Here is a 22,300-nt window from a genome sequence, read left to right on the forward strand (position 1 = left end):
TTTGGTAAGTTACATCATCTTTGTTTTTAGATATATTTTTCCCATGTGGAATGTTTAGAAATGCCAAGGATACGAACAAATAAATAATATTACAGTCCTGTTTCATCAAATGTAAAAATGTTTATTATATGCTGTGCTTTTATTTGGAACAAAAACAAGTCTTCCACTTTTCATAGACAGTCTTCTTAGGAAGTAATTAACAAAGCACTTCATGGGGGAGGCTAGTATGCTGGATAGGGATGGAGGGGAAAATGTAATTAAAAGATTGCTAAGTATTTTAGTATTTCCATATGTTGTATCTAAAAATTGGATACAATATGTGAAAACACAGCTATGAGATTCATCTTTTATCTGGAATACCTCACGCAACAAACATTTAGTACTTAAAATGACATTTACGCTTTAGGGAGAATATTATAAAATGTGTGTAGTTAGTGAGTTCTTCATAGTATCTCATATCTTTTTACTAGGTGAAAGTTCATAACCTCTCATTTATAACTGGCTTTTGATTATACTGGGTGTCCCAGAAATGTTATACCAAACTTCAAGGGTTTACAGAAGGTGTCTCGAGGAAGAAATCGAGGACAGGAACACGTGTCTGGAAATGTCATCCAGCAACATTACAGAGCCTCTAAGTTACAGGTGCTGGCCTGCCATTAGGACCACTCCTTTGGCAGCAAATGTGACTTTGCACACTGACGGACCACAGGCAGAGTATCCAACAATGTTGTTTGTTATTCAGTGATTGTGATCGACTGGCATGATTGCCAGAGAAGAAGATGGAGCTAGCTGATGCATAGATAAGCTATCTCTCCTATGAATATGATGCTCTGCTGCCTCGGTTGATGATGCTTTCAGACACTGATATCCATCCACAGTTTATTTTTCCCCTGTATACCAAGAAACAATGAATATTTTAGGAGGTTCCAGGAAAAAATACACACTGTGCATGGAAACCTGTTGTGAACCGTCATTCGATGAGGCAAGAGAGCATCGCATTCATGGGAGACAAAGCCTTTCTACACAGAATCTAGCTCCATCTTCCCCACTGGCAGTCAGTTATGATAACTGAATAACATTCAACATTGTGAGCTGGTCTGCATAAAAAGTGTACAAAGTCACATTTTCTGCTGAAGGGATGGCCTAGTGGCAGACAGCAGTGCCTGTACCTTCCATGCTCTGTAGCGGCATTGAATGACGCTTCTGGATACGGGTTCTTGTCCTCAATCTGTTATTCGAGACACCCTCTACAGCTCAAAGTTTGTCGCAACATTTCTGGGGGAGCCCGTGTAGTTTTATAGATCTTCTTAACAGGGTGCTGATAGGATCCACCAATGATTGACATTTAAGAGCAGGGATCTGAAAAGAGTGAACAATGAAGAGTACACAGGTGCAAACACTGAAACCAAAAGGAGATAAGTTGTTACGCAAGCATAATCTAGTCAAAAATGTTAAACAGAAAACCTGAGTGCAGAGAGTACCATCTAGATTTTAGATCTGTTTTTCTGTTCATTATTAACAGGTAGCAAATATTCCTGTGTTTTTATACAGTTTCTCTTCTTGTATGCTAGTTTTCTACATGGCATAACAGGTTTTAAATTCTCATTATGGCTTCGTATCTTTAACACTTGTCTTTATAATGGATAACAGCCAAAACATAAAACAATTGAATCTGGTAGTATACACATTTTTTCAGATTAATGTGCTCTGAGATTATTTAGTAGTTCCTTGAACACCTGCCATGTAAAAAACAATACAGCTAACAAGTAAATTTTAAAGCTTTTTATAATTTTATCATTTTTTTTCTATGTATATCACTAGTTGATAATGGGCAACATCAACACTTTTTGAATCATTGTCATAAGGCACTTTTATCTAATTTTTCTCTACAAATCAATTTCAATATCTTCACAGCAGGTTACAAAAAACACCAGAATTGCAATGACTTCCAAGTTTTATTGAGAGCCATTGTTCACTGATTCCTTATTTAATCTGTTTTGTCATATTTTGCTACACTCATACATTTACTTATATCCTTTGGAATGTACTTTGTCCCTTATTTAAACAATGAATGAAATTTACACCTTGTTTAAATAATTCTTCTTTTGTTGGACTTATTTCATGTGGAGCTAACATGTCAATAATGTTATATAGGATAAAACTGTAACACGCATTTATATTAAGAGTGTACATTCACTTTCTAGTATTAAAAAAAATTCAGCTGTTGCACATTCTTGATGCAGCTCTTAAATAACTTCTGCAAAATTGCACTGATGATTGCAGCACATTCCTGTGAGACTGCAACATGATAAAAGCGATCATCTCTAAATGGAATGTGTTGTAGTGTTAAACAAATTCCTATACAGAGGATAACGGAAAATATACCAACAAACTTTGAGCCATTGTGCAAGAAATTGAGAATAGAAACATACATCTGGAAATATCATCCAATGGTGTTACAGAGTGCCACTATGCTTTACCAGAAAACAGTTTAACACTAATGGACTGCAAGCAAGACTCCTCATGATGAACCTGATAGTATTCAGAATGTCAGGCAGTGTCTAATACAGCAACACCTGCCGCCACAGTGACACTGTGCAGGACACTAGATGCAGTGACTTCAGTGTTACAATTTACATTTGCTATTGAGAGGGTAGCCTGCTGGCAGCGTTTTCACCTGTAGCTTCAACACTCTGTAGTTTCTTAAATTGTGTTTCTGAGCATGGATTCCTGTCATCAGTTCGTTCTTCAAGATGGCCTCTGAAACCCCATGAAGTTTGTCAGTATATACCCTGTAATGTAAGTATGTTATACAAGGACGTCTACAAATGTTTCAAAAAACATTTTTGCCTAAGTTTACACAATGGGGAACACTGAGCCGAATACTCTATATATTCATTGGAGTCCTCACAACTTAACCTAAGACTGTGTCATGTTTTTATGAAGATGGAGCTTAACTATAATAACCAAAATTTATCAACAGAGGCCTGTGAACAATACTTTCCACACGCATCAGTGGTGTGAAATTTAATAACTAGTTGCTGATGTTTTATTGTTAACATGCTTTTGACCAAAGATTTTAAATAAATATGTGATACTTTATCAGCAGTATACAAATGTGTACATATATATCTGTAATAGTAGCTGATGTGACTTCTTAATTGCCCTTATAATTTCTTTATATTATAGTTATGAAAGCTGTCTGCAGTCATTAATATATTGTAGCCTTTTATATGTTTTGTACAGCTTCATCAACATGTAGGTATATGGCACTGAAAAAGAAGTAACACAAGATCAGTTCTGACAGCATCCGCATATGTTTGTTGAAACAATTTATCACAAGAGAACTGTCAATGTTTAAACAAAAGAAATGTGTTAATCACAGTGATTACACAAACACTGCAGAAAAGGGATCTTTCTTTACTGAAATCATATTCATCCTCATAAAGACAATTTATCCTAGATGATAAATGTTGGGCTTAATAAGATCCTCTCATTTTCAAGTATAAAATTTTCGAGCTTTTGACGCCTGTCACTAAAGTCGTCTTCAGAGGTAAAACAACTTCTTTTCAAGATTAACACAAACTCTGTAGGCAAAGTAGTATAGTCCATAAATTTCCACAGGTAAGATGAAGTCACAATGTAGACAAGCAATGTACAACATATCTGATTTGCCAATCCACACCAATCACTAACAGAACCCAAATAATTTTCATAATCCTGCTTTAAAAAAAAGTTTTCTTGAACATATTAAAACAAAGGACTAAGATTATATCTCTCATGGCAAAGCACTTAAAACACATATTTAAGGTAAATAGTCATAACAAGAACAACACTGTGGAGACTTTCACACATAATTGCCAAATGATACTTCTAACTTCAATGGAAGAGACAGTATTTCGCCAATACGGCAAGCATTCCGTCCCGCTCTTAAGGTTCAGGAAATGTTACAAACCAACTACAGCCCAATACATGTTACAGATTGCCAGGTGTATGCGGTATTCCCTGGGAATGTTACAATATTTATATCTGCACCATCACAGAGCTATATGGGACAGTCACATGAAAACTCAAAACCCACCACAACAGGACTTATGGAAAAGGTTCCATTCAAAAGTAGTCACCGCACAAATTAGGACATTTATCCTACTGGGAGACAAGACAATCAATTCCTATTTCGTAGAATGTGGTCAGCCTATGATGGATTCACAACTGCACCCACTGTTGTACTTCCTCATCCGAATTAAACTGACATCCACACATCTTTTTCCAGGTTGGCAAAGATGTGAAAATCACATGGTGAAAGATGATGCAGTGTTCCCCAACCACATTACTGAAGTGTAGCCTTTGTCCAACTAACAGTGTAAGGGCAAGCATTATTGTGCAATAGGATGATTCTGTCCAACAACATTTCTGGACATTTTGACTTTATGGAGCATCACAGTTTCTGCAAAGTGTCTTCATAGTGCTGCACATTGATTGTTGTTCCTAGTGCTGGACACTGATTGTTGTTCCACACATGGTGAAGTCGTTGAACAGAGGGTCCACACAGTCAAAGAAGTAGGTCATCATGACCTTAATGGGACTTGCGTGAACAGCTTTGGATTTCTCTAGTGGGGAGATGTAGGATGTTTCTACCGTTGGTTTTGCCGTTTGCCCTTGAGCTGTTGGACAGAATCATGCTGTTGCACAATAACGCCCAGTCTCATCCTGTCAAATGGATGAAGGCCACACTTCAACGATTTGGTTGGAAAACGCTGCAACATCTTCTGTAGAGCCCAGATATGTCACTGTATGATTTTCGCATATTTTGTGGCCTGGAGAATGATATGCATGGGTGTATGTTTGTCAGATGAGAAAGTGCAAGAGGGGGTGCAGGAAATGTGCACCTCGTCCCCCAGTAGGTACATGTCATGCATATAGTGATTACTTTTGAATGGAACCACTCAGTGGTCCCATTATGGGGGGGGGGGGGGGGGGGTCACTTTTCAATTGACTGTCCCTTGTATGTGCTGAATATACACACCACATGAAACACAGGAATCTGTGGAATTTAGTATGCAAGATGAACACAAAATATAGTTTGAAAAGATGAGAACCTTGTCTGATGTGACAATGTATTGTGATTAAATTATAAGAGAGAGAGCCGACATTCTATTACAGTGCTATAGTTTCAACAGAGACATGTGTTCACACTTTGGGTGGTCTTTGGATACCAGCTGGCAACAAAGAATCATGTTTGTGCTTGCACGTGGAGGAAAGGAAGGTGTGAATTATCAATTCTGAAGGTAGCACTGATGCATCATACTCTGAAAGTCACATAATGCCATGAGGAGCTGGATCTGCTGCGGACTCTGCTTGTTCACTCACATACATAAAACACCACACCAATACCAGCAGTCAGCAGTTTCACTTCTGAAGACATTGCTCATGGCCCCAGCCAAATGTTCAGTTTTAACTGAGTTTGAGACAGATTGATAACAAAGAAGATTTATTTCACTCACACTTCTGTGGAAAAATGCTGGATTTCATAATGGTTAAAATACTGGCCTTATCCTTTGACTGGATTAAGCTCTACACCACCATTCCGATAAGGATTTCTTATGATTTTTCCTTCATTCTTGTCTAATTTTCCTAGTGCCTCATCTCTGCTAACTATTTCAGTCATTGAGACAAGTTTCAGTTTTTAGAGAGGAATTAATAATATCACTCTAAGAACTTGATGAACTTAATCTGTTTAGTAAGACAGCTTAGGAACATACAAAACTATAACTAAATGTACCATAATAGTGTACCAAAGATATTTCTTTTGAGGCACCTAAGAAGCAGGCAGTTTATTGAAGTGCATGAAACATGTTATAGTCTCAGCTCATTATGACTTCTCCTGAAATGTTGAAAGGATGACACAGATGGGAAACTACCTTAAAAATGAAAGTGACGTCCCACGCTGACTAATTCATCTACCTTTCTCTATTCCTCCTCATCTTTCTTTGATCTGATCCTGTCTTTCTGATACTGCAGATATCATCACTCATGTACAGGGTGCAACAAAAAATTGTATACACACTTTGAACTGCCATAGACAATTTATTTCCCATTCTACAAGGTTAAATATCTGTGAGAAAGTAATGTTATGTTTCTTCAACAGGTGGCAGCAGTGGCAAGGAAGTAACTGCAACATGGCGGACGTGCGTTTGAGCTTTGAAGCGCGGAAGCAGATAAGTAAGTGGTACTGGAAGTTTGAGAATGTAGCTGCGGTTCGAAGACAGAGGAGAAGTGAGTATGGTACAGAACCCTTCAAGGTCTACGAGACAAATTTGAAATTCGTGGAACAGTGTGTGATGTGCATAAAGGTCGATCAGGGTGACCTCGTACAGCTACAAGTGATGATTTTACAACTGCGATCTTGGAACTGTTTCAGCGTTCGCCTCAAAAATCTTCAAGGCAAGCGGCACGTGAGAGTAATGTAAGTGCTAGTAGTGTGCTATGCATTCTGAAGAAAGGCAAGTTTCATGTGTACGTTCCAAGGCTGGTGCAACAGCTAAGTGATGACGATCCAGATCAAAGGTTAGAATTTTGTGAATGAGTTCGGGAGATGGTGAGACGTGAACCGAGATTTATGGGTAGCATAATTTGGTCAGATGAAGCCCAATTCAAACTCAATGGAACTGTCAATAGGCACAATTGTGTGTACTGGGCTGAAGATAATCCCCACATTGCAGTTGAAAAGGCTGTGAATTTGCCTGGTGTACATTTGTGGTGTGGTTTGTCTGCAAGGGGACTCATTGGGCCTTTCCACTTTGAAGGTACTCTTACTGGATAAATGTACCTAACAATGCTTGCTGGCTCCATATTCCCTGCCATTCGTGCATTATACAGTAATGATGAGTTTTATTTCCAACAAGATGGCGCCTCGCCGCGCTGTGATAGGGACGTACGAGCATACCTGGAACAATGTGCCAGGCCAGTGGACAGGACGCAGGGACTAATCGAGTTTCCTGCATGCTCTCCAGATCTCACGCCACTGGATTTCTTCTTATGGGGCACCGTAAAAGATGAGGTGTACAAAAGTAAACCATGTAACCTGGACACACTTTGAAATGAGATTCAGGCGGTGTGCACAGAAATCTCATTGGACACTTAGGTATGATGTACAGAATCAGTGGTGACTCGTACTCAGAAATGTATTGATGCTGAAGGCCACCAATTTGAACATTAATCACATTTCGAAAGTACATTTATTTTTCCAATTGGACTTTAAGCTTTCCATTTCCAGAAATTTAACATTGTAGAACAGGAAATAAATTTTCTATGCCGCTTCAAAGTGTGTATACATTTTTTTGATGCACCCTGTATATTAATCCAGTACGTACTCTTACCTCTTCCTCATCCTGTTTTCCCCATAAGCCTTCAGAATCTATTAAAATAAAACCACATAACTTTTGTCCTCTGTAGATTTCTCCAACTGATCTAGAATTATTTTTCCGTTAGAGGACCCCCCCACCCCCCGCAAAAAGTTATATCAGTCACATGTAAGTAGAGGGCATTTATCTTTTTTCACATCATATGGATACGAGGCAACTTATTACCATTTAATACTTTAGTGTCTAGGTACCGTTCTAACCTACCATTCCCCTATTCGGGAAAAAGTGGTTAACTGAAAAATACTTATATTTTCTTGTCTTACTTTTCATTAACAATTATTGTTGCATATCATTTTGCACTTTTCAAGAACATGTCAGCCATCTATAACACTTTCTTATGCTCTTTCATGTTCACATCTTTGCTGACGTTAAAAGAAAATGTAGTTTGTTCAGGCATGACGTGTTTGATTACCTAAACTTTTACCCTCTTACTGGATGTCTATCCTTCTTACGTAGCACAAAGTAATTGTTCATGATTTTTTGTGGTACGTTAATATGACTGTTACGTAATTTTGTACTCCAAAGCATGCACCAAACATATAGTGATATGTTATGTGTAAATTTGTGGTAATCCAAAACCAAACTTGTTGGAAAGAAAAATTTGCACAACTACCGAGCACAGAAAAAGATTTCAAAGATGCGAACTTTATCAAGAAAAGCGTCAAGTAGCAACTATATGTGAAAACAAGAACTGATAAAATTTTAATTGTGGATTTCTACGGCTTATAATGGGTAATGCTCAGACAACAGTTTGAATAAGAAAGTGTGTGGAGCAGAACATCAGTTTTCTCTTCTATGTGAAACAAAACAAAGTCAGGGAGGTCTGTCGATATGAAAGTTGTTTACATAAAAAAAGAGACCCTGTTACCTTCTTTTTTTTTTGTTACAAATGCTTGCCTCATGGGCAACTTAAGAAAGGACACTTGATCCACTGTGCTGTCCAATATGGTACATGTGTTACAACCCCTATTACAGAGTCTTGTATTCGGACGTTATCTAAATGTGAGTAGTTGGCCTAGATGAACTCAAGTTAATTATCAGAGGTTTTTTTATCAGTCACCTGATTCCATCATACAATTTTAGAATTATTCAAAGAAAGTCTATAATCAGTAGTGTGGAAATACCCAGAGCATGTAATGTTACATGGAGGCAAGTTTAACCTACCAAGTATAGACAGGGACATACACAGATTCTTTGCAGATAGTACGGAGACACTTTTGTGAAGTAGTGTTGAATATATTTTCCAAACACTGCCTGGAGTAGCTAGTACGACAGCCCAAACCAATGGAAACATTTCAGACCCTGTAGCTACAAACGGGCTTGAACTTATTTACAGTGTCGGTATAGAGATGGCCATTACGGATTATGATGTTATTACAGTGACACTGGTTAATAAAGTTAATAAATCCATCAAGAAGGATAGGAGAATACTGGTGCTAGAAGGTGCAGATAAGCAGTTGTTAGCAGCCCACTTACATAATGAATGGACATCATTTTTTCCCATTATGACAGATGTAGACGAAATATGGGCAAAGTTTAAACTGATTGTAAATTGTGTTATGGAGAAGTGAGTCCCAACAGCACCAGGTGGATTGCGGACAGAAAAGACCCACCTTGCTTTAGCAACAAAATTCAGAAAATGGAGAGGAAGCAGAGATTGTAGCATTCTAGGTTCAAAAAGAACTTGCAAATGATCAAAGGAAAAGTTAGTAAGATTTGAGCATCTGTAAAAAGATTGGTACACAAAGCACACAAAAACTTCCACCATTATCTTAGTGAAGGATCTTGCTGAGAACCTGAGCAAATTCTGGCCCTATGTTGCCAATGGGCATCACTGTGGGGGTCCGGATGGGGGTCTGTCGGGGACGGCCAGCTCGTCCCTCGCATCCCCCGATCGGACTAAGACTGTGGTTGCCCGGGATACTGCCCGCATTGAGGCTGATCCCTCACCTGTGGTAGAGTGGGAGGTCGTCTCAAGGTGTGGCAGGGGGCGAAAGACATTCCGGAGGGCTGAACGGAAGGCCTCTCCAGTTTGTCTGACGAACCGGTTTCAGGCTCTGTCTCAGGCTGATACTGATCTTCGGCCTGACATGGCTGCTTGTCCTGTTCCAGAGGTTGCCCCTCAGTCTGCAAGATCCGGGCGGTCGCAGAGGGTGGGCTTACTGGTAGTTGGGAGCTCCAACGTCAGGCGCGTAATGGAGCCCCTTAGGGAAATGGCAGCAAGAGAGGGGAAGAAAACCAATGTGCACTCCGTGTGCATACCGGGAGGAGTCATTCCAGATGTGGAAAGGGTCCTTCCGGATGCCATGAAGGGTACAGGGTGCACCCATCTGCAGGTGGTCGCTCATGTCGGCACCAATGATGTGTGTCGCTATGGATCGGAGGAAATCCTCTCTGGCTTCCGGCGGCTATCTGATTTGGTGAAGACTGCCAGTCTCGCTAGCGGGATGAAAGCAGAGCTCACCATCTGCAGCATCGTCGACAGGACTGACTGCGGACCTTTGGTACAGAGCCGAGTGGAGGGTCTGAATCAGAGGCTGAGACGGTTCTGCGACCATGTGGGCTGTAGATTCCTCGACTTGCGCCATAGGGTGGTGGGGTTTCGGGTTCCGCTGGATAGGTCAGGAGTCCACTACACGCAGCAAGTGGCTACACGGGTAGCAGGGGTTGTGTGGCGTGGACTGGGCGGTTTTTTAGATTAGATGGCCTCGGGCAAGTACAGAAAGGGCAACAGCCTCAAAGGGTGCGGAGCAAAGTCAGGACATGCGGGGACCAAGCAGCAATCGGTATTGTAATTGCAAACTGTCGAAGCTGCGTTGGTAAAGTACCGGAACTTCAAGCGCTGATAGAAAGCACCGAAGCTGAAATCGTTATAGGTACAGAGAGCTGGCTTAAGCCAGAGATAAATTCTGCCGAAATTTTTACAAAGGTACAGACGGTGTTTAGGAAGGATAGATTGCATGCAACCGGTGGTGGAGTGTTCGTCGCTGTTAGTAGTAGTTTATCCTGTAGTGAAGTAGAAGTGGATAGTTCCTGTGAATTATTATGGGTGGAGGTTACACTCAACAACCGAGCTGGGTTAATAATTGGCTCCTTTTACCAACCTCCCGACTCAGCAGCGTTAGTGGCAGAACAACTGAGAGAAAACTTGGAATACATTTCACATAAATTTCCTCAGCATGTTATAGTCTTAGGTGGAGATTTCAATTTACCAGATATAGACTGGGACACTCAGATGTTTAGGACAGGTGGTAGGGACAGAGCATCGAGTGACATTATACTGAGTGCACTATCCGAAAATTACCTCGAGCAATTAAACAGAGAACCGACTCGTGGAGATAACATCTTGGACCTACTGATAACAAACAGACCCGAACTTTTCGACTCCGTAAGTGCAGAACAGGGAATCAGTGATCATAAGGCCGTTGTAGCATCCCTGAATATGGAAGTTAATAGGAATATAAAAAAAGGGAGGAAGGTTTATCTGTTTAGCAAGAGTAATAGAAGGCAGATTTCAGACTACCTAACAGATCAAAACGAAAATTTCTGTTCCGACACTGACAATGTTGAGTGTTTATGGAAAAAGTTCAAGGCAATCGTAAAATGCGTTTTAGACAGGTACGTGCCGAGTAAAACTGTGAGGGACGGGAAAAACCCACCGTGGTACAACAACAAAGTTATGAAACTACTGCGAAAGCAAAGAGAGCTTCACTCCAAGTTTAAACGCAGCCAAAACCTCTCAGACAAACAGCAGCTAAGCGATGTCAAAGTTAGCGTAAGGAGGGCTATGTGAGAAGCGTTCAGTGAATTCGAAAGTAAAATTCTATGTACAGACTTGACAGAAAATCCTAGGAAGTTCTGGTCTTACGTTAAATCAGTAAGTGGCTCGAAACAGCATATCCAGACACTCCGGGATGATGATGGCATTGAAACAGAGGACGACACGCGTAAAGCTGAAATACTAAACACCTTTTTCCAAAGCTGTTTCACAGAGGAAGACCGCACTGCAGTTCCTTCTCTAAATCCTCGCACAAACGAAAAAATGGCTGACATCGAAATAAGTGTCCAAGGAATAGAAAAGCAACTGAAATCACTCAACAGAGGAAAGTCCACTGGACCTGACGGGATACCAATTCGATTCTACACAGAGTACGCGAAAGAACTTGCCCCCCTTCTAACAGCCGTGTACCGCAAGTCTCTAGAGGAACGGAGGGTTCCAAATGATTGGAAAAGAGCACAGGTAGTCCCAGTCTTCAAGAAGGGTCGTCGAGCAGATGCGCAAAACTATAGACCTATATCTCTGACGTCGATCTGTTGTAGAATTTTAGAACATGTTTTTTGCTCGAGTATCATGTCGTTTTTGGAAACCCAGAATCTACTATGTAGGAATCAACATGGATTCCGGAAACAGCGATCGTGTGAGACCCAACTCGCGTTATTTGTTCATGAGACCCAGAAAATATTAGATACAGGCTCCCAGGTAGATGCTATTTTTCTTGACTTCCGGAAGGCGTTCGATACAGTTCCGCACTGTCGCCTGATAAACAAAGTAAGAGCCTACGGAATATCAGACCAGCTGTGTGGCTGGATTGAAGAGTTTTTAGCAAACAGAACACAGCATGTTGTTATCAATGGAGAGACATCTACAGACGTTAAAATAACCTCTGGCGTGCCACAGGGGAGTGTTATGGGACCATTGCTTTTCACAATATATATAAATGACCTAGTAGATAGTGTCGGAAGTTCCATGCGGCTTTTCGCGGATGATGCTGTAGTATACAGAGAAGTTGCAGCATTAGAAAATTGTAGCGAAATGCAGGAAGATCTGCAGCGGATAGGCACTTGGTGCAGGGAGTGGCAACTGTCCCTTAACATAGACAAATGTAATGTATTGCGAATACATAGAAAGAAGGATCCTTTATTGTATGATTATATGATAGCGGAACAAACACTGGTAGCAGTTACTTCTGTAAAATATCTGGGAGTATGCGTGCGGAACGATTTGAAGTGGAATGATCATATAAAATTAAATGTTGGTAAGGCGGGTGCCAGGTTGAGATTCATTGGGAGAGTGCTTAGAAAATGTAGTCCATCAACAAAGGAGGTGGCTTACAAAACACTCGTTCGACCTATACTTGAGTATTGCTCATCAGTGTGGGATCCGTACCAGATCGGGTTGACGGAGGAGATAGAGAAGATTTAAAGAAGAGCGGCGCGTTTCGTCACAGGGTTATTTGGTAACCGTGATAGCGTTACGGAGATGTTTAGAAAACTCAAGTGGCAGACTCTGCAAGAGAGGCGCTCTGCATCGCGGTGTAGCTTGCTCGCCAGGTTTCGAGAGGGTGCGTTTCTGGATGAGGTATCGAGTATATTGCTTCCCCCTACTTATACCTCCCGAGGAGATCACGAATGTAAAATTAGAGAGATTAGAGCGCGCACGGAGGCTTTCAGACAGTCGTTCTTCCCACGAACCATACGCGAGTGGAACAGGAAAGGGAGGTAATGACAGTGGCACGTAAAGTGCCCTCCGCCACACACCGTTGGGTGGCTTGCGGAGTATGAATGTAGATGTAGATGTAGATGTATGTAAAATTGTGAAGGCTTCTATGGAATCACTCACTGACCAGTTTGGTGTGGCAACTGAAGACATCAAAAGGAAAGCTGAAGTTTTAAATTTTGCATTTAAGAACTCATTAATGGGGAAGGATTGTATAAATATACAGCAATTTTACCATCCCTTAGAGCCCCATATGGAGAACACAGTAACAGACATTGCTGGAATAGAGAAGCACCTGAAAGCATTGAAAATAAATAAGCCACCATGACAGTTCTGTTTTAGAGTACTCTACGGCACTGGTTCCTTAATTACCTGGCATTTATTGCAAATTTTTTGCCCAGTGAAAAGTTGCAACTGACTGGAAAAAACCACAGCTGACTCCTGTATACATAAAGGATGAAAGAATGGACCTGCAAAATTACACAACAATATCCTTAACATCGGTTAGCTGCAGTTCTGAGTTTGAATACAGAAAATTTCTTTGAGACAGAAAAGCTTCTGTCCAAAAATCAGCACAGGTTTAGAAAGCACTGCTCAAGTGATTCTCAGCTTGTTCTTTTCACATATGACGTCCTGCAAACCATGGATGAAGGCCAACACCCAGATTCCATATTCCTATATTTCTAGTTTTCTGAAAAGTGTTTGACATGGTGCCCCACTGCAGACTGTTAATGAAGGGCCAAGTGTATGGATTAGATTCCCAGATATGTCAGTCATTCAAAAGACTTATTATGTGGTAGAACCCAGTACATTGTCCTCAATGGTGAGTGTTCATCAGTGACAAGGTATCATCTTAAGTGCCCCAGGGGAAGTGTGATAGGATTCCTCATATTCTCTAAATACATCTGATGGACAGGAGGAGCAGCAATCTGACTGTTTGCTGATGATGCTGTGGTGTATGAGCAAGTGTTGACATTGAGTGACTGTGGGAGGATACGAGGCGACTCAGACAAATTTTCAAGTTGGTGCGATGAATGGCAGCTTGCTATGAATGCAGATGACTAGGGAAAAAAGTCCCAAATTTTTGAATGCGGTATTGGTAGTATACTGCTTGACACAATCACATTGATTAAATATCCATGCAACAGAGCCAAGTGATACGAAATGGAATGAGCACATAAGGACAGTAGCATGAAAGGTGAAAGGTCAACATCAGTTTATTGGAAGAATTTAGGAGAAGTGTAGCTCATTCATAAAGAGAACACTAGTGTGACCTATTCTTGAATATTGCTCCAATGTTTGGAATCTCCCTCTCTCCCCATGTCTGATTAAAGGAAGACATTGAAGCAATATGGCAGCTAGCTGCTGGATTTGTTACCTGCAGTTTCAGTAAACAAATGAGTATTATGGAGATGCTTCGTGAACTTAAATGGGAATCCCTGGAGTGAAGACAAGAACTGTGGCATCTGAAACTGACTGCTGTTAATATATATTTTGCACATGTGGGGTATGAATGTAGATGTAGAAGGAAGGAGTCTTCCAGGGGACTTCATCCAAGATGTGGAGGCAGGTTGTCTGTGGCTGTGCAGGGTGCAGCTATCTGCATGTTGTGGCTCACATTGCACCAACGATGCCTGTAACATGGGTTCTGAGGCCATCCTTAGTCCGTACAGGTGGCTGGCGGAGGTGGTGAAGACTGCAAGCCACACACGTGAGGTGCAAGTAGAGCTCACAGTTCGCAGTGTTGTTCCCAGAGTTGATCGGGGTCCTTTGGTTCGGAGCCGAGTGGAAGGTCTCAACCAAAGGCTTCATCAAGCCTGTGATGGTCTTGACTTCGGATTTTTAGACCTGCATTATCATGTGGGGATTTGTAGGACTCTCCTTGATAGGTTACAGGTGCACTACATGAAGGAAGCAGCTACTCCGGTAGCAGAGCACTTGTGGAGTGCACATGAGGGTTTTTCAGGTTAGACCATATTCTGAGGTGCTCTTATGAACACTCGCCAGTCAATACACATTAATGGGAGTCAGATGGCGTTCAGAATAAAGACACTCCAACTGCCAAAATTTTATCAGTAAACTCAAAGTACAGGGCATATCAGAATGAATACATGAGTTTTAAAGCTTTGTAGCATTTATTACATTAAGCTTACAATTGTATATAACAGATCAAATAAAAGAGCAGCTCAAACAATTTTGTTTGTGTACCTGTGTGCAAAGGGAGAGTACGAAATGATCATGAGTGACTGAAGAACATGCTGAAAGAGTAAGTGTTTCTCATGCATAGCCTCAAGAAATCAGTTCAGAATGCTAGTCCTGAATTAACAGTTCCAGTGACATTTGTGTAGAGACTTTAAAGGAGACGTTTACAACTACATACTTATCATTTGAAGTTGTTACAAGCTCTAAAGCCTACAGACTATGGTTTATGTGCCAACTTTGCAAATGAAATATTGCTGCTTTTCTAGACCAGTCTTGCCGTCTTCAGTGATAAATTATCATTTCACCTAGTCGGGAATGTGAACACAAATAATGTGCACATCTGGGGGTCAGAAAATCCACATGAGATGGTACAGTCGCAACGACTCACCTAATTGAATGTTTTTTGTCATATACTGGCGGAAAGCTTATGAACCTTTTTTTCAGTGAAGCAACTGTGATTGGTGTTTCTTAACTTTATGGGCTAGAACTATTGCCCTTTTCTCTATTGGAAGAAGCTGAACCACAGAACCTCACTGGAAGCAAGATGGTATGCTGCCTCACTGGCACAACTCAGTATGGGAGTCGTTAAACAACGCTGCACCCGACTGCTTGATGGTGAGCAAGGGGCCGGATAGCAGAGTGTGATTTGCATGGCCTCCACGTTCGCACATAATAACGAAGCCATGGGCATTTTTGACATTTGGGGTTTCATAAAGGATCATGTTACTGTTAACTTATCCACCCGAGTTTGGGAGCAGCATTGCTGCAACAATTACTCTAGACACACTGATCAAGATTTGAAGAGAATGCGCTTCTTGACTTCACGTCTGATGAATGGCGCTCACATTGAAGGTTAGTAAGAAAAACTGTTCGAGTTGCTCTTTCATTTGATGTACTATTTATAAGTTAAATGTAATAAACGCTACAAAGGATTAAAATCAGTACACACATTTTGAAACACCCTGTATTTGTAACAAAGTTCCCAAATTTACTGCCCTCCAGGAAATGTCTGACACTCAAATTATTCATGGGACCGAGCTGGCTTAAACCCAAAGTGAAAAGCTCTGAGATATTTAGTGAGTCACGGAATGTATATTGGAAAGGCAGATTAGAGGCCATAGGAGTGGGAGTGCTCAGCATTGTGGATGACAAAAATATTGCCTCCACTGATGTCAAAACTGAGGGTGACAGTAAAGTTATATAGTAACATATAACCAATTCCAATTGACAGTTCTAGAGTCATTCAAAGACAGTCTACCAGCAACAGTGTGTAAATACCCAGATCATGAATACCAGTTGCAGATGACTTTAACCTACCAAATATAGGCCGGGATGTCTATGGATTCATTGTGGGGGCTACAGATAGACAGTCACGAGAAATACTCTTGAACACTTTTCTGAAAACTGCCTTGAGCAGTTAGCTTGGCAACCCACACATTAGTATTTGTAGCTACAAATAGGTCAGACCTTATCAACAATGTCATAACAGAAACGGAGATTAGCAATCATGATGTCATTATAGCAACTATAATTACGAAAAATAATAAAGCAGTCAAGAAGGCTAGGAGAATGTGTCTGCTAGATAGAGCAGATAAGCAGTTGTTATCATCTCACTTAGACAGTGAACTGACATCACTTAGTTCCGGTAAGATGGATGTAGAGGAATGATGTGCAAATTTTAAGGAGATTGTAAATTGTGGTTTGGAGAGTTATGTGCCTAGTAAATGGATAAAGAATGGAAAAGATCCACCATGGTTTAATAACAAAACTTGGAGGATGCTGAGGAAGCAGAGGCTGTTGCACTCACAGTTGAAGAAAGAATGTACAAATGATGACTAGGGAAAGTTAATAGAAATTCATGCATCTGTGAAGCATACAACAACTACCACCATCACACCTTACAAAAGATCTTACAGAAAACCCAAGAAAATTCTGGTCCTATGTAAAATCGCTAAGTGGATATAAGGCTTCCACTAAGTCCCTTGTTGATCAGTCTGGTGCGGTAGTAGGAGATAACAAAATGAAAGCCAAAGTTCTAAATTTCACATTCAAGAAATCGTTCACACAGGAGAATCATAAAAACATACTATTATTTGACCATTGCATGCACTCCCCCAAGCATGGCATAGTAATAAGCATCCCTGGTGTAGAGAAACAGCTGAAAGATTTGAAAGCAAATAAATCACCATGTCTGGATGGAATCCTAGTTCAGTATTACAAAGAGTACTCTATGTCATTGGCATCTTACCTAGCTTGCATTTATCATGAATCTCTTGCCCAGCATAAGTGACTCCAGTATATAAGAAGGGTAAAAGAACGGACTCTCAAAATTACAGACCAATATCCCTAACTTCGGTTTACTGCAGAATCCTCAAACATATTCTCTGTTTGAATATATTAAACTTCCTTCAGACTGAGAAACTTATGTCCACGAGTCAGCACGGTTTTAGAAAGCATCGCTCATGTGAAACTCAGCTTGTCCTTTTCTCACATGATGTACTGAGAACTATGCATGAAGGGCAATAGGCAGATTCCATAATTCAAGATTTCTGGAAGGCATTTCACATGCTGTCCAATTGCTGGCTATTAACAAAGGTACAAGCATATGGAATAAGTTCGCAGATATGTGAATGGATCTAAGACTTGTTAAGCCTTAGAGCCCAGTGTGTTGTCCTTGACAGCAAGTGTTCATAAGACACAACGGTATTGTCAGGAATGCCCCAAGGAAGTATGAATACATCTGTTGTTGTTCTCTATGTACATAAATGTTCTGGCAGTCTGCGGCTGTTTGCTGATGATGCTGTGGTGTATGGTAAGGTGCCGAAGTTGTGTGACTAGGATGATACAAGATGACTTAGACAAAATTTCTTGTTGGTGTTATTAATGGATGTTAGCTGTAAATGTGGAAAAATCTAAGTTTTTGCAGATGAATAGAAAGAAAAACCTATCGTGTTTGGATACAGTACTACTAGTATCCTGCTCACCACAGTCAACTCATTTAAATATCTGGGTGTAACGTTGCAATGCGATATGAAATGGAACAGGCGTGTGAGAACTGTGGTAGGGAAGGCAAATGGTCATCTTTGATTTCTTGGGAGAATTCTTCACAAAGGACGATGCTAAAGCAATTCAGAGGCAGGCTGCTAGATTTGTTACTGGTAGGTTCAAACAACATGTTAGTGTTACGGAGATGCTCAAATGGGAATCCCTGGAGGGACGGTGATATTCTTTTTGAGAAACACTACTGAGAAATTTAGAGAACTGGGATTTGAGGATGACTGTCAAATGATTCTACTGCCACCAAAATACACTGTGGGTAAGTACCATGAAGATAAGATATGAGAAATTAGGGTTCATACAGATAGTTGCTTTTCTCCTCGTTCTTTGCAAGTTGAACAGGACAGGAATTGACTAGTAGCGGTAAAGGGTACCCTCTGCCACACATTGTACAGTGGCTTCTGGAGTATCTATGTAGATGTAGATGGAGTGGGCTAAAACCAATACTCGGATGTTGCGATTTATGTTTCTCTCGGTTTCCCCAAATGCCAAGATGGTTCATTCAGTTGGTCCACAGCTAATCCTTTCCTCTTCCATTGTCCAACGGATCATGCTCTGTATCTAATTTATATCTTTACAGAATTTTACGCTTCACTTCAACCTTTCTTCTTTCTTTTTATGCACTGATCATTTTCATAGGAAACACTGTCTATGTAAATCACATTCTCGTTCACAAGCTTACAAAGATTTTGCATATTTTGAAACTCTTCTGTTGTCTTCCAAAGTCAGGAGGAAGACTCCCCAAACAGTGTGTCACATGGTAGAATGATGAGTGCCATACAATCATCAAGGATAGGCAGATGGCTCAGCAAAGATTCCAGCATAGACCAACAGATAAAAAACTCACACTAAATTGAATGACAGGCCAGACGTATGAGTGAGGGAGCAAAAGGAAATAATAGTAAGATTTTTTTTAAGTCCATTAAACAATGGAAAGTTCAGAATGGAGTAACAACAATATTATAAGAAGGATAACTGGCTACTGACCACATAGAGGACGGCATGAGTCACAGAAAAGCACAATGAAAAGACTGCTAACATTTAAGCTTTCAGCTTTTAGACGAACAGATCCTCCTTTGGAAATAGAAAACTTGCACACATTTACATAAGCACAACTCACGCACATATGACCACTGTCTCAGGATGCTGTGAACCAAATCTGAGTCAGCCACAGATAGTGGCCTCATGTGTGTATGAGTTGTGCTTGTGTGAATGTATGCGTGTTTTCTATTTCTGAAGAAGGACCTTTTTGTCAGAAAGCTTAAATGTTAGCAGCCTTTTCATTGTGCCTGTCTGTGACTCACTGCCTCCTCTATGTGGTGAGTAGCAATCTGCCCTTTTCATAATGTTGTTGTTTAAGTCCATTAACCATTTCACACCAACAGAAAAAAGAATGGGAACTGGTGAGGAGGATTGGTGGTTGTGGTCATTGTTATTGTTGTCTTTAGTCTGAAGGGAGATTTGATGTATCTCTACATGGTGGTCTCTGTGCAAGCCTCTTCATCTCTGCCTAACAGTGCAGTCTTCATCCACTTGGTCTGCTAACTTAGCCGAGCTTTGGTTTTGTTTTACTGCATTTTCCCTAGAGATCAGAAACGGAGCGAGTGTGAGCCCAATGTTGAGGGATGCATGCATTCGAAATCAAGACACTGCTGTTACATTAGTGCTGTACTGGCTTCCTTCCTTCCTGCTACAGTTCTACAAATACGATGAGTCTGAGAACAGTGTACTTAAGGTCGATTCCTACTCTGCAACTATTTCCCTCTCCCTGATGCATGGCGTAGTGCAAGGCTAGTCGTGACTTCTTACAGAAGCAGAGTGCACAAAGTTGTGTGTTGCAGTGACAGCACAAATGACACATTGTCAAGATCAGGCGGCCTACAACAAAGCTGTGTTTTGTAAGATTGTGGAGGGTGTGATACTAAAACTAAGTGGTGCGGGGCATACAACTGCAAATGCGTTCCACTTGAGAAACAGTGAAGTACGGAAAAAGTTTGATACAATATAGTCTACACTCCAAACAATAAAGTACAGAGTTCATTCAATGTAAACAAAATGATTGTGTTCTCATTTATCCCACTTCCACATCATATGATCTGTAAAATGAGAACAGGGCACAGAGCATTGTCACTGTTATGTCCATGCGGCCAAAAAGTGTGATGTCTGTGCATTCTTTTGGTCATGGCAACTTGTGTTCATAGGCTAATTGTGAGTTCTGTAGCCTATCATTCATTTCTGTAACTTTATTGAAGACTGCTATAAATTTATTTTAATAATTAATCACCAATTAAAGAATACACTTCATTTTCTGGCCCTGTTTTCTTGTACTATTACCACAGACTCGGTTACATGTCAAAAGTATGTGTATGTCAACACACACATGGAGCAAGAGGATATGTGGCAAATGGACTGGCTTGGCTGTTCTTCCCACTTAAATCCCATCGAGCGTGTGTGGGATGTATTGGAGAGATGTACTGCAGCATGTCCACAAGCACCAATGACCATCCAGCAGTTTCTGGCCTAGCAGGAAGTTCCTCTTCAGTCACTGATGTTCAGTCCATCTACTTATAAAAAAAAAAACATTTATAAAAATTCCTGCAGGTCATACAACTTCCACTACAATATAAAATCCTTCAAGAAAACATTGTAGCCAGCTTTTCATCTTCAGAAAGCAAAATATAGATCGCTGAACATTGTTCAACTAATATGGAAACATAAGCCATCATTACTTGCAGCACTGAAGTTATTCACAAAACGGTTTTTATCCTTCAGTTTTTCTCAGCTCATCCCAGTGATGGCAACTTAAAGTCATGAAAGTACAAAATTTTTCCTACAAACTGTTTCATTTCTACATCACTTTGTCTCTTTAATTACTGAATATCCCTCATATTTTAACGTCTAGTATGTTTATTTATTTTTTATAAGGCTTTTGGTACTTTTTAGAAGAAGAAGATGGAAGGGGAAAAAAGGCAAAGCACATAGAACACAGTATCTAATATAAAACCTTACAAACAAACATCTATGACATTTCCGTAATCTGTCAACTTAGGAATCACCAGCAGGAAGCCTTCTGGTCCACCTTCATCTGATCTTAAGGGACATCCTTCTGTGATGTGTCTGATGGTCTGTGGTTCTCCACAATCACAAAATGGGGCTGGTGGTTACCACATTTGTGTAAAAAATACACACATCTGCCATGTTGGAGCCTAATTCTATTTAGCAATGACCATGTTTTGTGTGTCAAGTCAAATCCCGGGGGGTTTTGGCTGATGCACATCATATTATTATTTTGTTACCAAGTCCACACATTGGTAAGGTTGGGCTGATCTTCCACAGCAGCCCTTACAGTTTTTCTTGGTGGCTGTCTAGACCAGTTGGGACACAATGTTCAGTGGAAGACTGTAGGGCGGTTGCCGAAACTCTTCAGGTAGTACCACATAGCTTTTGGATAGAAATTTCTTGTTTTCGGTTTTTCAGCTACTTTTGTTAGCAACTCTTGGAAAGATACGAAGTTCTGTCTGCCACTACCCCCCGATACTTTGCTATCTTACTGTACGTGCAGTGTTTTCAAACCATATATTGAGTTTTCTTGCAGTGAGTTTATTATTTAGGTGGAAACAGAAACATCTCTTTCGGTTATATTTGGTTGGTGTCTCCATTTGCAAAAGTTTTTTTCCACTACATCTGGGCCCTCTGTTAGGATTTTTTCTAATATTATTATTTTGTTGTTTCTGTTAAATTGAGCTAAGTACCCAGTCACTGTGTAACCAAATTTCCTAGATTTCGTTTCTGACATGTTTGCAATGTACAAACTGAAGAGAAGCATAACAAGGACTGATCTATATGGTAGACCATTCTTTAATTTCCTTGGTGCACTGGTTTCAGATCCCATAGTTGTGGGAACAGTAAGTCGTTTAGCATACTGTCAATTTGTCATGCTGTTGGTTTGCAAGGAATTACATGAACAAGCTTGTGCATCATGCCTTCTCTCCACACTGTATCATAGGTCACTGATATGTCAATGAATGTAGCTGTGATTTAAGTTTTCTTTGAAATTCTGCCTCGATGTAAGTGGTGAGTGATAGAACATGACCTGTGTACTTTCGTTTTGGCTGGAAGT

At 40.5% G+C, this 22,300-nt stretch overlaps 1 protein-coding gene across 8 annotated transcripts in view; it reads right to left on the minus strand.

Annotated features, from left to right (window-relative positions):
• Positions 1–22,300, minus strand: part of LOC126202321 (uncharacterized) — a 179,980-nt gene that overhangs the window by 16,045 nt on the left and 141,635 nt on the right. For 2 of the 8 annotated variants that reach the window (XR_007540190.1, XM_049936859.1), the window contains one exon: positions 137–3,272. The exons of 2 other annotated variants lie outside the window; for them this stretch is intronic. Coding sequence is in view for 5 of the 6 variants with exons in the window: in XM_049936859.1 (XP_049792816.1) it covers positions 3,190–3,272 (83 nt within the window). In the remaining variant the exon portion in view is untranslated. Of the gene's footprint in view, positions 1–136; positions 3,273–6,946; positions 7,047–20,422; positions 20,745–22,300 lie in introns of those variants that run through there. 4 more of the 8 variants (XM_049936856.1, XM_049936863.1, XM_049936862.1 and 1 more) reach the window with 4 other exon arrangements.

Source organism: Schistocerca nitens, chromosome 1, assembly GCF_023898315.1.
Source record: "Schistocerca nitens isolate TAMUIC-IGC-003100 chromosome 1, iqSchNite1.1, whole genome shotgun sequence".
NCBI classification, from domain to species: domain Eukaryota; kingdom Metazoa; phylum Arthropoda; class Insecta; order Orthoptera; family Acrididae; genus Schistocerca; species Schistocerca nitens.